Here is a 20,179-nt window from a genome sequence, read left to right on the forward strand (position 1 = left end):
ACACTGTGAAGAAGGAAGGACAGAATGTTTCTATTTTCCTGAAGTATATAGGTAATGAAGGGAAATGGCAGAAACTATGGTGTGGCTCCAAATGACAATAATGTTGCTATTAGTTCTTAGTAGTGACTTTATGGCTGAGTTTAGAAGCTTAACTAATTATCCCGGGGCATAAAGACTTAGGAAGTTTTAGTTAATCATCATGTTCTTTAAAGGTTCCAGTGATTAAAATTCAAGATGGCAATCCTACCCATTGTGAAATAAACTACAAAATGAAACAGAGACAGATATGAAGATTGAGGCAACCACATACGGAAAATAAATTATCATGGCTTTTTATTATAACTGTAACAAACAACATTTTAATGCTATGCAATCATACACAGTTTCTCAAACTATATACATACTGGAATTTATACAAGTCTACACATTACCAAAGGGGATAAAAGCCATTACCAACCAAAAAGGTTCAAATTATCAGCAAGATTTAAAAAAAAAAGTTATGGCTAATTAGTCACAAAAATTCACAGTTAATCTGCAAATATTTTAAGGATGCAGGAATCATATTGCACATAATACAATTATAAATGCTAACCAGAAGATTTGTATATTTAATCTATTTTTTTCACAAAATTTACATCATCATGCAATACTTCACTGTATACAGAAAAACTCACAAACTGTTTGAACATAGTAGCCAAAATCTCATTAAAATCATCTTTAAATTATACAGAAAATAATTTTATTATACAATAAAACCCTTCAGTGTAGTACACTTAACGGACACAAAGTTATATATTTTGTTCATAGACAGTTAAGCTTTAGTGTTCTTCCTTGTCCTTTCCTTTTCTTTCTTTTTCATCTTGCAGTGAGGTACCAAGCTTTTTGATGAGGACTGAGAGAACCTTATCCAATGGGTCCATGACTCCTCTTTGAAGCCATTTAGGAATAGTGGTTCTGGCATGATGAAAGCCCAATTTTTGAAGAATATAATCAACACCTACTGGGTCAATTTTTCTTCCAGTCCAGGAAATTAGCCTTAAAAAGAAAAAAAAAAAAGTTTTAACTAAAGCCCTCTATAAAATTAAAATCTTGAAGTAGATTCAAAAACCATCTTTCTATTTATAAAAATTTTGGCATGCATGAAATAAGTAGCCATATAACATGATAAAAGAGTAACCCAAACACCCAATCTTGAGTCAACTAGAACACAGTTTGATATCTACTTGGCCAAGAGTACATGAAAGCTGCGTGTATTTGAAGCCAAAGGAGATTAAATGCATCTATATGTTCTTAAGAAAGCTCAAATAAAAGGTACATTTTTTTTCTTTCTTTCTTTTTTTTTTTTTCTTTTTCTTTTTTTTTTTTTTTACTAATTCAGTGCCAGATCTTACTAAGTTTTTTTTAGCGCTAGGACACATACTAACTGCAATGTCTCAAAGAACACTAAACAAAATCATCTGTTTAGTTTTAAAGAATCCCTTAAGAGTTCCTAGAAACAGTAGGCATAGTGGAAGGGACAATAGACTTGGAGACAGAAGGACTGTGTTCAAAGACTGATTTTGCTAGTTAATACTTTGGGGCAAATCACTTTAATTTTCAGTGCCTAAGTTTTCTTATCTGGAAAATAGGAGAAAGAGAACTAGAAGATCTGTAAGAACCCTTCTAGCTCTAAATCTGTAAACTTGTTATTATTGTGGAGATCTTTTGAGATAAAGTATGCAAAAAAACTGGGAAAAGAAACTGAAGTTTAAGAACTTTGGTTTCAATGACAATTTAATGGAAAATTGTTATTTTAGCTAAGGCAATTAGGGTTAAGTGACTTGCCCAGGGTCACACAGTTAGGAAGTGTTAAGTGTCTGAGATCAAATCTGAACTCAGGTTCTCCTGACTTCAAAGCTGGTGCTCTATGCACTGTGCCACCTAGCTGCCCCTAAAAATTATATTATTCTTATCTTTATGTAAATTCTAAAAACAAAATTCACAGCATTTTTCATTATGTCTGCTTGCATTTACAAAATAGATTGTCCTAACCAGTTTTCAGCATTGTATTTTAAACTTTTAAAACAATTCTTTAGAAAAATCTACAATTTCACATTGCCCACAGTCATAGTGTTTTGCTGATTTGGTTGTGATATATGCTCTTGAATGAAAACCTCCTTCTATCAAAGCATTCACTAGCTCTTGTCCACAGAGAAGTCATGAGTTATAAGATATCTTGCTATTTTGCTAAATTTATTTCTGGTGTAATAACGCTTGAGTATTATATAGCCTTTATAAAGTTGGATGTTTTCTTTTAGCTGAGGGCAGTGGAGGCATATCGAATAAAGCACATTTAAGGACTCTGAAGACTGAGAAGAGGCAGCATGGTGTTCACAATCTAGCTTAGAATCACAGGATTTAGCATTTAATTCCCTAATTTTACAAGACAACCAAACTGAGGCCTGGACTAGTGGACAGTTGCCCAAAGTCACTCTCTGTGTCAAGTTCCCCAGAGCTCTTTGGACTGGGCTGTGCTGCACTGCAGATCAGTGTACAAATAAAAAAAATCACCTCATCTGTGTGAATCTCCTTTCCACATTTGAAAAATGAAGAGAAACAACAGATATGACTAAGCTCCTAGGGAAATGCTTTATGAACTTTAAATTGCAATTACCAGGAGAGATGTCATCGCCAAAGAGGAAGAAAAATGCAGGAGACATCCAGTGCCCTCTGTAAGGAGGTACAAGCAAATGTCTGCCAAATAACCAGCCAACCCTTTGGCCCACTTACAAGGGGCACCAGGATGTGGGGGGAAGGAGAAGACTCCAAGTTTGAATCTCAGGATGGCTGTCTGTCTCCTTTGTTATGAAGGACAAACCCCTTTACTACTCAGGAACAAAGCTCCTTCATCTTTAAATTGAAGGAGTTAAACTGAACTGGTCTCTAAAGAACCTATGACTACTAAAACTTATGGCATTATATTTTAATATAAAATATAAAAGTTTGTTCCCTTGAATCCAACTATGCTAAAGTGAGATTTGACAAACATATGCAAATAGAAAAATGACAGCATTCAATTGCTCTTGTCTAGTCACATATTCAATGATGTCATGAGTTGCTTATGAGAAAATGCACCTGTTCTTCATTGCCAATGTATTACAAACTCTGTGCTTCAAAACATTCCCAGAGAGAACCCTCAGGAAGCTGGGGATGAATGGCTGCTTTGTGAGTATGTTTACCATGGTGCAGGTTTTCACAAGACCAGGATGAAAAGATCTAAACTTAGGACTTCAGACCCTTGACCCCATGATTTTGAATATCAAACAGGTTAGATAAGGTAAAAGGAGTCTAATGGCAGGCAAACATTCCTATTTCCAAGCTTGGTAAAATTCCCCAATTAGCTACTTATTTCAAGTGTTTGTGGGTATATCATTATTTAGTAAAAATCAGGAAAACTAGGCTGCTTATTGAATTTGAGAAAAAACCGCATTTGTTGATATAAACCAACTGTTGTATGCCAATTTGGGTTAAACACAAAGCATGTTCCATGGGGGTGCTAAACAAAATGAAATAATCATGAGTACTTAGAAGTGGAAAGGAGTCACTAGGCTGTGGTATCTATCCCCTTCTAGCACTTCTGGGATAGTATGGGTGGGAAAGGAAGCAGCAGAAAACATCAGGCCAAAGAGAGCAAATCAGCTCTAGCACCAAAGAAGCCACAACATTATCCTCAACAAGCAGCAATATTGGGTAAATGACAAGCTACACTTTCAAAAATGCTATTTCTGCAAGAAAACATTCCTAAGAATGCTAATCAAAGGGCATTACAGATAGTTACACACCGTAGTGTAGGCTCCAGATGCCAAGTATTGCACATAAAATCTCTCCAGTCTACAGTAGTATATGAGATGCTTTCCTCTCTGTCCTTCTCAGAGGAATTATCATCATGAATGATGATTGGACTTTTCTGTCCTGGTCGAGTAGATAACAGTCGAGGTGGGAAAATAGCTGGAATAAAAAAAAGAGAACTCAATTTGTGAATCTTAGTAATTAATTTGAAATCAACAGAATTATATAATTTTCTTTTCAAGTCAAAGGGGACTGAAGGATGAGGAAAAAAAAGACCAAAATCTACAAATTCAGGATATTTTGAATGGCATGGTAACAATCATCTAGTAAAACTCTTTAAATTTATTTACCTTTTATCATCTTCTCTACACTCCAGTCAGTGAGTCAGGAGTTAATCTTCTTAGCTTCCTTTACCTACATCTGTCTCTCTTCCTTTAAGATTTAAAGACTCAATCTAACATCTCTTTTAAAGTTACAAGTAAAGTATATCACAATACAGAGGAAAAATCCAACACTAATTCGAAAAAAATGTACCATAATTTCTTTCTTGATAACATCTTTACAAATAAAACAGCTGTATAAAAAAATCACATACTTAGAATTTAGTAAAAAGTGTCAACAGAATTTGTTTTACTGTTAAGCCAAACTTAAAAATGACTCTGGACAAAAATAGCACCATTTTGTCAGTTATGTTTAGTACATGATAATTTTATATGAATATCTGTCTCAAAGTAATTCTGCAGAATATCAATAAGATGAAAAGGTAATGTGTTAATAAAAACAGGCTAATTATTAGCCTGACAGAATGACTGGAGGTTCACTGTATATACTCAATTGAGATATTAATTTATAATTAACATTTTCTTGAGTTTTCTATTCATTCTGTTCTTAAAATATTTGTATTTGCTGCCATTCTAAGAAAAAATAAAACTCCTAAAAACATCCAGGACAAAATGCATTTTAAGGATGGGTTATAGTAAATTGATAAAGACAATATCAAAGATATATTAAAATCTATAAAAAACATTATCTACAAATATGTTTAATAAGCTCATTGTTATGCTTTAAAAAACCAAACAAGAATTTGAAAGCTTTTCTTTGGATGAAAAAAATTGAAAAAATTATAACAAGAATATGAAACTAAAAAGATAAAACAAAAATGGAAAAGATGAAATTTTAGCATGGTTTGCATATATTTGTGAAGGATTTCTACACATTTTGTCTATGTCAGGAGCCTAGTCCAGTCCAATCATTTTCTCCAAATTTTAACTGAGTCTCAAAGGTGTTTCCAAGTTTTCATTTTAAATTTCACTCTTGTGGTTCATTTTTAGCACAAGGAGCTAACATTGTGATGAAAGGAACAACTCAAAGCTGTTATAGGGTGTCCTTCAAATGTATTTCCATGCTTGTATGTCATCTGGCAAATTTTTTCCCCAAATCAGATTTGTCAGAAAAATATTTGTGAAAGGATGACAAGACAAATATCTGTCCTTCAAAAAGGAAGGACGATGTTGATTTTCTTTCATGTCCTAGAAAATACAACTACTAGAAAACACTATTTTTTCTGATTCATAATAAGTAAAACTTGAAATATTCTTTATTTCAGGTTGATCTTTACATCATGATCCTTTAAAATCTGAACTGTCTACATTTTGGGGGGGGCTTGTACAAACAGTAAAATAAGGTTCTAGAAATATGAGGAGGTGGATTCTTTTTTCTTTTAAAAACTTAATAATCTTCAGTCTTTACAATTTTGAGTTCCCAATTCTCTCTCACTCTCCTTCTAAGGCCTCTGCTATGTTATATTACATTTTCCTTTTTTGCTGTAGTCCACTTCTGGACTTTTCAAACTCTTTCCTCGACCTCTTTTGACAGCCCAACACTTTCCTTTTATTTCCTCTTCAATTCCTTTTCTTTTTTCTTAACTTTTCTAGACACTAGCTCTCAACTTGTTAGAACTCATAAGTTCTAGTCTTGATGTGGCTTAGAAAGCACCACTAAGAGCAGTTCAGATTGGGAAGAGAACACCAGTGGTCACCTAGAGTAGTCACTAAGTTTACCTCCTATGTGCCAGGAAATTTCCTTTTATCATGTTCCCCAACAAGTGGAAATCTAGACTTGCCTTCAAGACCTCTATTAAAGGGAAAACTCACTACTACAAGACTTCACTTCCACTTTTTGACAGCTTTAATCATGAAAAAGTTTTTCTTTATATTGAGCTGAATGCTGCCTTAATGGAACATTTCTGTTTTGAGGGCCAAGTAGAATAAGGTCTTCACAAGGTCATACATCAAATCCTAGCAGTTACCCATCATATCCCCTCTAAACCTTCTTTCTCCAGGACAGACTCTGCCCAGTATTTCCAGCTAATTTCCATATAATATGATCTCAGATTTCTTATAATCTTAGTCCTTCATGCTGCTTGTGTTCAGAACTGAACATAACGCTCGAAATATGATTTGACAGGAGCAGATTCTTGTACTGTGTACACACTCAAATCTGGACTCCCCTCCCCCTGCCCCCAATTCCTATCTGTGCTCTTAGAGATGATTTTTTTTCCTTCCTGGTACTCTCTCTTGGAATCTAGTAGATGTTCAGTGTTAATTATGTGATCACACTAATATAATGCCAATCAATTACATCTGATTGAATATAACAGGAAATTAAAATGTTCAGTCCCTACCAATTAATTAATCAAAAATATTATTTTTTTTAAAGCACTATGTGTCAGTCCCTGAAGATTCAAATTTAATGAATGATGAAACAATTCCTACTTTCAAGGAGTTCACGCTCCATTCTTATAATTCTTTGGAAAATGACATATACATGATGAAGATATTTTCATTGAGTTTTCAAAAGAGAATACACTGCCTACCTTTTTCTTTTTCTTTAAGATAAGCTGACACTAAGTCATGTAGAAACATAATTAGCTCAGCATCCATAGTCACACAAATGTGGTCGGTGAATTCTGTTACCACACTACATTCCACTTTTGGCTTGATGTTGGTATCTGGAAATGATTAAAAATTTTTAAAAAATAAACCATTTTAATAAAGTTTGCTCCTATTTCCTGGGATAAGACATATATGTATGTACATACATACACATAAAAGTGATTAATTTTACATTTAGCTTATGGGAATAAGTTCTAGTATTTATTATCCTCATCATTATTAGTGATAAATATATAGATATATCTGTATATATAGATATATCTACATGTACACACACAAACTATATTATCTGTTTTTATATCTAATTGTATATGAAAACAAAACTAATTTGAGTTTCCCTAGAATCCAACTTTTAATTGTAAAAATCACACAACTGTGCTGTTATAAAACATACCAGGAAGATAGCAGGTACCTTATTTAGAACATGTTGTATTTGCTAGACAAGCAAATTAGATACCAGGATTTTAAGAGATAAAAAATTGCTTAATTTGCATAATGCTGTAATAGTTATTTAAAACTTTTTTGCTCTCAACTCTTGACAATATTTGTTGAATGCTAACCATCTGACCAGATAATTATAGCCTCGATAGAAAAATACATATTATTAAAAGAAGAGTTAATAAAAATGACTGAATGAAGATAGTGTTCCTTGTCTCTAGACTAGACTGAGGCTGGCTGAGTTTTCCTAAGAGCAGTGATATAATTATTTCAAGCAAATTATTAGATAGAAGCAAGCAGGGAACCAAAAGTCTCAACCACCCACCTTGCAAGGAAGGCTCCTGTGGCTCTTGAACATGAATGGATTTGAAGTCCAGTTGCATCCGTGGAAGGGCAAAGATGGTCTCCGTTTCATGGTTATAACTAGAACCTCCTCTGAATCCACTTAACAGACTAGAACTCTTTACAGTTGTGCTACTCTCTGTGTTATTAGCATCAACATTTCGAAGCAGATTTAACTCTACATGGGTAAAAAGAAAAATAATATTTATTCAATTTCAATTAAATAGCCAAACTTCAAAAAGCCTTCAGGAAGGTAAATGTATTAGTGAAAATAGATGAGTTTGCTCAAATTAGAAAAATTAGATAAATGAACAGCTTTTATAAAAACTCAAAAAATAGATTAGACTACAAATACTATGAGACCAGGCTTCAATTTGTAGCAAAGTGGAACTGACATAATGATCTTAGTGATTTCATTAATTTTTTTCAAATAAATTTCTTTTAACTTTCAAAGAGATAAATTCACAGGATTTTAGAGCTGGACCTTAAGAGTTTATTACAATATTCAACAGAACCTATTTTAAGGAATTTCCTTCAAAGTTTCAGGGCAGCTATTCATCCTTAGAACTCAATGCAGCTTAGAATTATACTAAGACTTAGGGGACATCTTGCATATTTGGGGGTTCTTTTATTGACAAAGTTGTTCCTGTGCTGCAAATAAGAATGCCTACCTCTGCCGTCCTCCCACTGACCACAAGCAAATTCTATAATCTCTCTATGCTTCAGCTTCCTTCTGATTAAGAAGGAAACAACATTTACACTATCCACTTCATGAATCTGTTAGGCAGTTTTTTATGAATCTTCAGGTGCTATCTAAGTGGGTTTGTCAAGCATATCAAACTAAAATGAACTTTTAAAATTAAAAAGCCACAATTGTAGAGAGCCGGGACTCTGGAAAAGGATACTTGAAACAAGGTGTTAACTCAGTGGAATTAATGAGATTGTGGTTCTCTAGTTCACACATACACAGTATGCTATAATGATGTAATTGTAATAGGATATATAAGGACTAAGAAGGACTGAAAGAGAGACATTCTAATCTTTGACCATCTTGGTGGCTCTCCTGCCTCCTGCACTAAGAGCAAACTAAGTCAGACTACAACAGAATCAGATTGAGACTGTGAAAGAGACAATAAAGAATTTAGACTCTATTCCTGTCCTTCCTCATGGTGACTACCCTGCTGAGACCAAGGCCCGTCCAGAGGACCTCCAGAAAGCTAGCCTGAACATTACAAACAATGTCACCAATGTTTAAACTTTGAGACATGGGATCCCAGCAAGAAGATGTCTTGAGATACAGACCTTCATTCCTTGTGGCAGTAACATAATTGAACCACTCTTTCACACTTGCCACTCCATGGGGTGGATTTTCATGGCGACGTCTTGTGATCTTGGTTATTGTTGCCATAGGACTTTCTAAAGCACCACAGGGTTTGGTGACCATGGTATTGTGACCTAGATGAAAATCCAATGTCTGAACGACATATGTAGAATGATCACTTGAACCTGGTCCACAAGGGAAAAGAAAACATGTTAAGGAAGCCATTTTTATTACTATGTAAATCCACATAAACTTAGGTTTTTATTTAAATTTTCTGGTTTTTTTGTAATTATGTAACTACATTTAGATATTATTGCAATAGTGGGTCCCACTCAGGGACAAGGATTGGAGGTCTCCTCCCCAAATGGCTCACTATAATGACTGCTAAAGAGGTGCTTTGTCTTTGGCAGGTACTAACTACCAATGCAGAGGAGTCAAGAGGTATTGAATTCCTGATATCTACTCACTTTTCAGTATGAATATAGGGAGGCTATTGTGTGGAGGGCAAGATCCTAATCTTGGTCCCTTATGAGGACTGGAGACCGTTTTTTTCTCAAAGGCTCTCCTCATTGCCTGCTACATAAAGATAATTCCCTTTATACAGAGAGTAAGAGGATCCATCTAATTCTGCCAAAGACCTGAGAAGATGGGAGCTCCTGAGCCAGAGGAGGAAGAGGCCCTGCTCTATCACTCCTAGATTACCTTCTTTTTGTTAAATAACAGAAGGAAGTAGCTATCTGCTGCCCAGGACCCAAAGACCTCCACCAAATGGTCCTTGTGTCCACCATTCCTGTCCCAAAGATGGTAATGCTGAGGAACAGAAGTTACAGAGGCAGTAACTATCTACCTACAATCCAGTATGAGATCTTCACATAAACTAATTCATTGATTTTCTGCTCCTCTGATCTAATGAACTGAGTGACTTGATCATCTTGCATTACCTGTTTCAATGGCTCACAAACTGCTCCTTCTTAGTATCTATCTTTTGTCTCTGGGATTCAAGGTCACCATTTGTGGAGACAAAACTCTTTTCCCTGATATTCTGAGCCTTATCCTGCTCTTCATATTATCTCATTACAGAGTTCTTTGTCCCCCAAGTCTTCCATTTTTCTGTCCTCCTGGAATTCTCTAGAAAATGTTGCATTCCCCATTACTGCTCTGTTCTACTGGCTGCTATTTCTCATGCATTACATACCAAGCTCCATAAAAAAGCTTTATGCTTTATGCCAGCCTTGGGGCTGGCAGAAGCTTTGTTCTCCACTACCATAGTACCCTACCTCTAGCCCTGGGCAACCTCCCCTCCTCTGATGTCAAATCAAAGCAACAAGGATTTATTAAGTCCAGCTGTGTGCCAGTCCCCGTGTTGAGTGTACAAAAAAAAAAAAAAAATGCAGAAACAGTCCCTAGTTTCAAGAAACTCAGACAAAAGGAAAAGATAACAGAGGGAGGCATGAGCACTGAGGAGGGTGGGGAGAGGTTCCTGAAGTAGATGGGATTTCAGCTGGGACTAGGAGGAAGCCAGAGGGCAGAACAAAGGAGGGATAGCCTTCTAGGCATGGGACACAAGAAGAGAAAATGACTCTGAAGATGGATTTTGTGAGAGAAACAGTAAGAAGGCCTGAGGTGCTGGATCAGAGAACAGATGGCGGAGAGGACAGTGTAAGACTAGAAAAGATGAGAAGGGCAAGATTATAAAAGTTAATTTATTTTTAGGTGATGGGCAACCACTGTGATATACCTTGTATGGAATCCTGTTTGCGTGTCTTTTTTTTCTTAAGGATTCAGAACTTGGTTAGCAGTTTCTTTCTCTCCTATCACCTTTATCTTCACACAAGGAGACTTTAACATTGATCAAGATTCTGGCCTCCCAGGTCATCATCCTTCCCAACTTTCATGATCTCTATCTCACTCTTTCTTAGGTGCCCATGAAAAAAGTAATACTATCATACCTCTAATTCTAAAATTTTCCCCAATGTCAGATTCTCCCATCCTTCTATTCCTCTACTTCCCTATCTTTCCTCTGTTAGCAGAACCTCCATGGCCTTCCTCCTTGCCAATGCACCATGCTGGAGGCACCACGATATGACTGGGAATCACAGGCATTAGTTCAAATTCCAGTTACTTTTACCCTTTCTGGGCTTCTTCAGATCTTTCTCAAGGAGGCATTCGTGATTCATTTCTCTCAAATGAGACTCCTGTCTCATTTTTTCTCTTTTCAGTCTTGACCTTACAGGTGGCCTTTTCAAAAACTTACTTCTCCCTCTACACTCCATATCCTTCCATCCCCCATTCCTAGTCAAATCACTACTCTAGGATCACAAAGGATTTACTTTCCCTGTTTTCTCCTGATGTTAGTGTTTGAAAAAATGGAAATTTTGAGGCTACGATGCTCAGCCTGAGGAAGCAGAGTCCAGTTGTTCTCGCTCACATGTGTGCTATTAAACTGCCTTTTCTAGCCTGGATTGATTCATGGGGGACAATCTCTCCTTTCTTGGTAACAACTTCTATAACACACTGTGAAGAACACACTGTGATTATGATAAAAATTTGGAAAAAGCTGATTCATAAAAGAAACCTAAAAGTGAAGGGAAGAGGGCAATCCTTCCTCTGCAGGTCAATAAACAGCTCACCACAGTCATAGGAAGTTCAGCTTCCAAACTCCTATCCAAGAATTGTGACTGGGATTTCTTCCCAGTCAGGGAAGAGAGTGGCTAAGTTCAGAAACAGGCCTATAAAACATTCTTGGTCTCTAAATTATCTTCCAGCATTTGATCTACCCATAGTCAAGAACATAGTAAATTTATTATTTCTGTGAGACATGGCTTACTACCTTCTTCTTCTTCTTTTTTTTTTTTCCTGAGGCAAGTGGGGTTAAGTGATTTGTCCAAGGTCACACAGCTAGGAAGTGTTAAGTATCTGAGACCAGAGTTGAAATCAGCTCCTCCTGACTTCAGGACTGGTGCTCTATCCACTGCGCCACCTAGCTGTCACATACCTTCTTACTATTAAGGCTTACCTTCTTCCCAGATTTTTTGTGCTTCTGTCCAAAATGCAATATTTGGTTCTTCTAAATGAAAAAGAGCCCAAGATTTTGAGCGGAAATTAGGCCCATGGAAACAAGCAAGTGTCATGTGATTTCCATGCAAGCTCATAGAACCTCCAAATTGCATTCCATCTTCTGGTAATGGAATTTGAAATAAAGATATGTGGCATCCTGATACAACCTTCAAAACTCCCGGCCAATGGCGGTGATGAGCAGCATCCAATACTGTAAGAGAATGGCAAGTCATTAATTCATTAATTCACCTCCCCTCTAAGCATTATTTAACAGAGATGTACAAATATCAGCATCAGCAAAATTGCTGCTCAGTGTTTGGCTGAATCTGAATATGATGGGGTGTGTGAGAAAAATGACACAAAGAACTCAATAGCCACCCTCTATCATGAACAGATGTTTAGGGGAAAAGATGCTAGGCTGTGAGGTACAGGAAGCAGATGCAAGCAAGGAGAGAAGACTTTGGAGAATGGCAGATGTTGATGCCATCTTTTAATCATCTGCAAGAGATAAAATACAGTTCTGATCACACAGCATGGGGCTAGATTGCCATTGGGTATTTTCAATATTTCCCAGCTGTTCACCACCAAAAAAACCTCATTTTTAAGGCCAATATTGTCCTAGTAGTGAGATATGACTATGAATCATGAAGCACCATGACTCTAAAGGGTGCCCCAAAGAACAATCATGAGTCTAAGGTGATGTACAAACATATCATCAATAGTGACATGCCTATAAGAAATGGCATTTAAAAAACAACAAAAAACCATCATCCAGGTTGTATGCATGTATACACACACAAAATGCCCTCAAAAAGTGGATGGGATAGCAGGAACAAGAGGTCTCAGAAGCTCAAGGACTATAGTCCTAGAGGAAAGCCTCCAGTGCACTGAGTACATCCTGTATGGAGCACATGTGGCAGAATAAGGACAAAAATTACACAGGATGGCTATGTGATGAGGACCAGAAGAAGCTACAGGCAAAAGGATGAAACAATCCACTGAAGAATCAAATAATAAGGGTGATAATAATAATGATAATCATGAAAATAATAACAATGGCTAGCATTTATATAGTACGTTTAAGGATTCCTAAGTGCTTTTCAAGTATTACCTCATTTGATTTTTACAACAACCCTGGAAGAAAAGTGCTTTTTTACCATTATTTTAGGGATGAGGAAACTGAGACAAATAGGGAAGTTAAGTAACTTGCCCAAAGTCTCACAACTACTAAGTATTTGAGGTCAGATGTGAACTCAAATCTTCCTGACTCCAGGCCAGCTGTCTATCTACTGTATTAACTAGTTGTTTCTCAAGTATCAAAGTATGCTGTAGAAAAAATGACAGAAATGATAAAATTATTTTAAAAATGCTAAAATTTGGGTACATACAATTGATCCAGAGCTAGAGTGGATTCATTATGAAAATATTTGTTTATAGATTTCTTTTTAGAATAATAAAACATTACTTGAGTCCTTTTCAAATTTCATGCTTAGATAGAATGAAAAATCTTGCCTACAGAAGCACACATATGTACTTTTTTTACTTTAATGAACAGAAATATCACTTTCTTTAGGAAGGGGCTTTTCAAAAAATTATGATTAAGGAAAGGTTTAGAGCAGGTTTAAAGAATAAAGTAGATTTTTATTCAGGTTGTGACTGACAGGTCTAAGATAAAACAACAGTATATGAGATGCATTCTTGTAATTCTTACACAGTTCTTGTGAATTCTTCTCCAGATGACTGGCTGTTGCTTTTGGGGGGAGGTAAGGAACTGGTCCCCAAGTAGAGAGAGCCCTCTTGCTTGTATCAAACTGCTGGGTGAAGAATTCCTGGAGTTTCATTCCTATTTTTATCAAGTCTGGAGTGGTTGATCTCGAAATCATTACTTGGAAAATATCCCACTTTAAATCTCCATGGACAAAAATTTCACTAAATCATAAAAAGAGAATATTTCAGTAAATATAGCAATAAGTTAGGGCATATCACCAAACATTTTCCCTTTTTTTTCCTATTTCAAATTAATTATGCCATATAAAATATCTGGCTGAAAACAATTGGCCTAGGGTTTTTAGAAGTAGTTGTTAGAAAACATACAAGAACATAGGACAAAAAACATAAGGCATTCAAAGAAAGGCCTGTGTTATTATACCTTTTATCTGACATACTTGAATCCACTGTATTATACAGATTCACTTTCCATTCATCCTGCAGTTTGAGATCTGCATTACTGAAAATACCCATGAGGATACTCGACCCCATGTAATCCACCCGAGCTTCAGTTGAACCCAGAGTAATTTGAATTTTATGACTTGGTTGCTGATTTGGATGTTCAGAAATATGGGCTGTAAGAAACACATTTAGTCACTTTTTAAAGAAACTGTCAGCATTAAGGAAATAATCAAAATAAAACATTTTTAATTTTTAAAGTTAAACTAACAGATAATTTTACATCCTAAGAGAATGATTTCATCAGCTAACAACATTTATAAAGTGTCTGCAACATTGGTAGTAAGTGGCAGTAAATACAGAGAATGAAATGATTCTTGCTCTCTAAAAGCCTATGTTATAGCAAGGGAGATATTATATACAATGTATATTGAAGGATATACAGAATTATTATTAAGAGAATAAATACAAGATGGGTTGGTGGAAAGAAGAGTAGGAGTTAAGACTGGGAGTGGAGAGAAGTAAGAAAGGTTTTCTGTAGAAGGTAGCACCTGAGCACCTTCTTTGGAAGAAAAAGCAGAGGCAAGAAGGGCACTGCAGTTAAAGAAAGCCTTAAATTAACAAGGTTCAAGGAGTTAAACAATCTAAAAGCCAGTTTAGTTAATGATCAACCTACCAACCATCTCCAAAGTGTTGACATCTATGGTACCTCCAACTACGCCTCCCTTTGAATCTAACTGGGATCTTCCCAAGCCAACAGACATGCTGATCTCTCGGTCTCTATTACTTCCTACTGACAGACGACCCTGACTTTTCAAACCACTGGTAGTCCACCTGGAAAAAGAAAAAGAAAAATTTAGATGGATGAATTTCATTGTCTTAAATTATGAAAATGGAGATTTAAAACAGGTTAACTTTTCCAAAGGATACTGCCACAATCTATTTTTTTTTTTAAAAGGCTAAAAGTTACAAGGTATAATACTACTGTAATAAAACTTTTCTGCAATATTGATAGAAAGTATAGTATTCTGTTTTAATAATCACAAAATAGAATAACTGTAGAATTGGAAAGGATCTGAGAGGCCAACCAATACCTAAATTTGAGAGCTGGAAAGGAATTGGGCAGCCAGCTAATCCAACTGAAATCTGAAAGGGATTACAGAGGACTGTCCAATTATCATTCAGTCTCTGCCTAAGAGGTCCCAAGGAAAGGAACTACCATCTCTGAGGCAGCCCATTATACTTTGGGAGAACTCTGATTAAGGAAAATTTTTCTATTATCAAGTCTAAATTTGATAATTTTGTAGTTGTCTTCTGAGAGAAAAAGAGGACATGTAATACCACTCCACATCTTTGAAAGGCTGTTTTGTCCCCTCTTCTCATTCCTGGGCTAAACATTCCTACCTGTTTTACCCCATTCTTTTCTTCTTCTTTTTGATAACCCCTTGGTCTTAAACTTTACTATCACCTGATATACATTTAGTTCTGGATCAAGCAATTTACATGTTTATTGGTTGGCTGAATTATACTCCTTAAGCATAATAGGAATAAATCGGCAGACAATCTAACTAAATAAATTCTTATTCAGTCATACCCGACTCTTCACAACCCTATTTAGGATTTTCTTGGCAAAGATAATGGAATTGTGTGCCATTTCCTTCTCCAGCTCATTTTACATATGAGGAAACTGAAGCAAGTTTTAAGTGGATTAAGTGATTTACTTGGAATCACACAACTAGTGAGTGTCCGAGGCCACATTAGGACTCAGGAAGATGAGTTTTCCAGGTCCCAATGCCAATGCTTTATGCACTATGGTGCCACCTAGCAGCTGCTCTTACTAAAAGCTTAAACATATGAGAGACTTACGTTGTATTACCCATGACATTGCTCATATTCATTTGAACATTAAGTTGTTTGAGGTTGATAGCAAACACGACCAGGGTCTCCCATGGGGTACCTTGTTGGCTGGCTGCTTTGTTGGACTTATTGAAAGGAGTAGATGTTCTTGAGAGTGAATCTAAAAAAAGAAAGTTAAGACATTTTGTGTCAAAAAGTCATTGGGAATATTTCACATCACAAAATTTACATGTCATCCTCTGCAGAGAGACCATGCTAATCTCTGTATCTTTCCAATGTTACTATATGTGCTGCCCAAGCAAACACAGACATTGGGGTTATTTCAAAGCAAAATCTGATAAAAATTCTTATAGCTATAATAGTCAGAGCTTTTAAAAAAATCATAAAACAGCTTTTATATATGTTTTTTATTAATTATTTTTTAAAACATAGTAGGTTCACTTATATGAATACCCAAATCTACAAAAAAACAAAACAAAACAATTCTTCTATTCAATTCTGCTAATATGGTATGTATAAGTTTACTCTCAGAATTTTGTTCCAGTATCTAGCTAATTACTCAGGGACTCAGTACAATTTTGAGAGGCCACTGTGGTCATCAAAGTGGTCAGCCCCTGCAACTCAGTTCAGTTATGCTGATTGATGTCCAACCCCTTGATGGGCTGCTGAAGCTGATGTGCCCTGTATAATGTGGCTGGAGCAGCAGGACGGGGAGGGGTTGGGCCTTTCTTGGGCCAGTGTTCAGTACATAGCTGCCCATTACTGGTCTATATCTCACTCTACTTGGAGAGAATGGACTACAGACCTTCATTTTGTTCCCTACTTTCCAGGCTCTAGCCTCCACATGCTTCTGCCTGCTCTCTCAATGGGCAGGGGCAGTGTGCTCCTTCCTTACTTTAGCTTTGTTCGTGTGACTTCTTAGGAGGAAGGCTCTACAGATCCCCAGCTGTCTTGCTATTAAATTCTCAAATGACTTATATTAACTTAACTGTGCCGTTTCACCCCAACAGCCCAGTAAAAAATAAACTCATTAAGAGCAAGGTCTATTCTGGCTTTGGTCGTTACCCCAGTCTCTAGCACAGTGCTGCCTGTATAGCATTTACTTAGTAAATGTTTTGTTGAATTGAGTTGAATTAGGAAACTGAGGCCCAAAAGTAATTTGTTAAAGGTCTAGTTTTGAACCCAAATCTTCTGATTCTAATTCCAGTATTTTCCATTATGCCAAGTATTAGGATGAACTGATCAGTTTATCAAGTTTTACTGCAACAGGATAGATAAGAGGACAGCTTTGCTGATTGCTTAGCTTGCCTGGTAGAAACTCCTTGGAAAGGTAAAAGGTACAGGCCTTTTGATGACTTTCTGAGAAGGGCAATCAAATGATTTCTAGTTCCTTATCAATTCTGTCTCTTTCACTCATCATTTGAGTGAGTTTTTACTATCTTTCAGGGAACTGAGATCTTAAGTAATTTGGGTTGTTTTCATTCATAATGTGTGTGTGTGTGTATCTATGTACATATATATGGCATACAGAGATATATTTATATGTATACGTAAGATACACACATAGATGTATAAAAAAAACCCTATAAAACCCCAGTTTATATATATTCCAAGTCCTACTGGAAGAAACTACTTAAGAGGAGGACTGCTTAGATTCCCACTCATTGTTCTTAAGAGTCAAAACTTGAATAATTAGATTACAGTGTTTAACTCTTAAACAGCTCAATATTCATGGTTACAATTTAATGTATTTTTACTTGGCTTAGAAGCTTAACTGTTCTGTCATAATATGGGTTTAAATTCTTTCATAAAAAAGCTTCAATTCAAAAATAGAACAGAATAAAACCTAGTCTCAATATCTTCCAAGTCCAGGATGTAAGTTAGTTGTTTTATTCAAGGTAGGCATTTCACAATTTTTCCTAATGGTGAAATTCCTTGTCCAGATCCCAGGAGAGGCTAGGGCTGCAGGCTCACCATTGCCTCTGCTACCAAAGTGGACCTTGGATCTGCTACTATCAATACCACTTCCTCCCCTCCCTCCCCCGCCCAGTCACATATCTCCTTTTGACTGAGCTTCTGACCCATCATTCGACTGCTCTTTCAAAAGTTATTAATAATCTCTTAGTTGCCAAATCCAGTGTTTTTTTCTCAATCCTCAATCTCCTTGATTTCACTGTAGCCTTTGGCACTGTGGATCCATCTCTTCTTGATACCCCTTTCTCTCTAGGTTTTTCAGATATTCCTCTTTCCTGGTTCTCCTACTTCTCTGACCTTTCCTTCCAATCTCCTTTGCCAGATCTTCCTCTAACCGTAAGGACCCCCAGAACCCTCTTCTCTCTCTCTAGACTACTTCACTTGGATTTAAATGACCATTTCTAAGCTGATGATCCTCAAATCTACCTTTCCTGCTAATCTCCAATTTTTCATTCCCAACTGCTTTTCATACATTTCCAACTATGTCCAATACACATTTTAAAATTCATCTTTTCCCTAAAACCTTCCTCCCATTCCCACCTTCCCAATTATTTTTGAGAGCAACTTAAAAACTAAGGGTCATTCTGGACTACTCACTATCTCTTACCCCCCAGTATTTAACTGGTGACAAGACTTATCAAGTTTGCCTCTGCAGCATCTCTTGAATGTGTCCCCTTCTCTCCTTGACACCTCCACCTTGGTGTAGCCCTCATCACTTCACACCCAAACTATAACTATTATCATTACTAGTGCTACCACTCCCAACAATATGTGGTGATTTAAGGTTTCCAAAGCATGGAATACTATTCCATCTGATTCTGACAGCAACTCTGTGAAGTAGGTGCTATTATTATTGTTATTTCATTTTACAGATGAGGAAACAGAGGCTGAGAGACTTGCTCAGGGCCATGCATCTCTTAAGTGTGTAAAGTGGGATTAAAACCCAAGTCTTCTTGTCAATAGCAATGGCCTTCTTATTAGCCCTGCAGCCTCAAGTATCCCCTCCTTCCAAGCCAGGCTCCACTCAGCTAAGGTGATCTTCATCAAGCATGGGTCTACTCCTGTCACCTTCTGACTCAATAATCTCCAGGATCAAAACTAAAACACTCTGCTTGGCGCTGAAAGCTCTTTTTAAGCTGTTCCCTCCTTCCTCTACAGTCTTTTTATACTTCACTTCCCCTACATATTCTTGAATATGTAACACTGGTGTCCTGTCTTTTTTTTCTTTTTCTTTTTCTTTTTTTTTTTTTTTTGGCTGAGGCAATTAGAGTTAAGTGACTTGTCCAGGGTCACACAGCCAGGACGTGTTAAGTATCTGGGGCCAGAGTTGAACGCAGGTCCTCCTGACTTTAGGCTGATGCTCTATCCACTGCACCACCTAGCTGCCCCTCCTGTCTTTTTTTCCCCCACTCAGCTCTGGATACATTTCCTCCCTGTCTTCACTGATTTCTTTTAAAACTTGGCTAAAATCCTACCTTCTCCCACAAGTTTGGTGTGCCTTCCTGCTGAGAGTCTCTGTCACTTACCATGTATCACTTGGTAGCCTGCATGTTGGCTCTCTAATTAGGTTGTAGAGAAAGCACTGTTTTGTCTTTTCCCTGTCTCCCTTAGGCTTAGCAGGGCACCTACAGTACTGTAGGAACTTAATGAAGACTTGTTAATCTCCCTTGATTTACAGGCTTGTGATGGACAACAAGAATGGCATTTCTGGACTCCTGTAGAGGGAATGTGTTTAAGCTATCATGGCCCTTTTGAATCTCACAACAACTTTGTGAAGTTGATGCTATAGGGATCACTGACTCTGCTTTACAAATGAGGAATGGAGGCACAGAAAGGTTGTCTCAGTGATTAATTCCTGGGCATATAAATATGAGGAGCTTTATTTCAAACCAGGTTTTTTTGACTCCAAGAATGCCCATTTGTCCCTCGCTAAGCCACATTAGCTCCTTTGACAGTGACACATCTAGGCATAAGCAATCAGTGTTAAAACTATTGTTGCAGAAGTTGGAGGGATCTCCCACTCAAGTGGGGCCCAGAGTATAATCTGCTCTACATATACTCTTGGGTGCAAATACAGTTTTTCCACAAGGATTTCTAGCCAAGGAGAACACTCATCTTCCTAGAATCTCAGAATGGTATAAGAAAGAAACTGGAAGAGAGAGGAATGAAGCCAGAGAGTGGACTAGACTCTACTTCACTAATCCAGATGTATGGCTAAAGTGTTGACAGAAAGGAAGATGAG

General features: G+C 36.8%; 1 protein-coding gene and 1 non-coding gene across 2 annotated transcripts in view; both read right to left on the reverse strand.

Moving 5' to 3' along the window:
- Window positions 1-316: 316 nt before the first annotated feature.
- BLTP1 (bridge-like lipid transfer protein family member 1) overlaps window positions 317-20,179 on the reverse strand; it is a 236,236-nt gene continuing 216,373 nt past the window's right edge. Inside the window, exons 79-88 of the mRNA XM_051966253.1 lie at window positions 15,973-16,123; window positions 14,783-14,940; window positions 14,090-14,282; window positions 13,652-13,869; window positions 11,900-12,151; window positions 8,865-9,068; window positions 7,546-7,740; window positions 6,704-6,838; window positions 3,822-3,987; window positions 317-1,035 (exon numbers count right to left, since the gene is read on the reverse strand). Coding sequence (XP_051822213.1) covers window positions 819-1,035; window positions 3,822-3,987; window positions 6,704-6,838; window positions 7,546-7,740; window positions 8,865-9,068; window positions 11,900-12,151; window positions 13,652-13,869; window positions 14,090-14,282; window positions 14,783-14,940; window positions 15,973-16,123 — 1,889 coding nt within the window. The 3' untranslated portion in view covers window positions 317-818. The remainder of the gene's footprint in view (window positions 1,036-3,821; window positions 3,988-6,703; window positions 6,839-7,545; window positions 7,741-8,864; window positions 9,069-11,899; window positions 12,152-13,651; window positions 13,870-14,089; window positions 14,283-14,782; window positions 14,941-15,972; window positions 16,124-20,179) is intronic.
- Window positions 16,164-16,269, reverse strand: LOC127542208 (U6 spliceosomal RNA). Its single transcript, XR_007948593.1, has one exon. It is a non-coding gene; the product is annotated as a U6 spliceosomal RNA (small nuclear RNA).

The sequence above is a fragment of the Antechinus flavipes genome, chromosome 6 (genome assembly GCF_016432865.1).
Source record: "Antechinus flavipes isolate AdamAnt ecotype Samford, QLD, Australia chromosome 6, AdamAnt_v2, whole genome shotgun sequence".
NCBI lineage: Eukaryota > Metazoa > Chordata > Mammalia > Dasyuromorphia > Dasyuridae > Antechinus > Antechinus flavipes.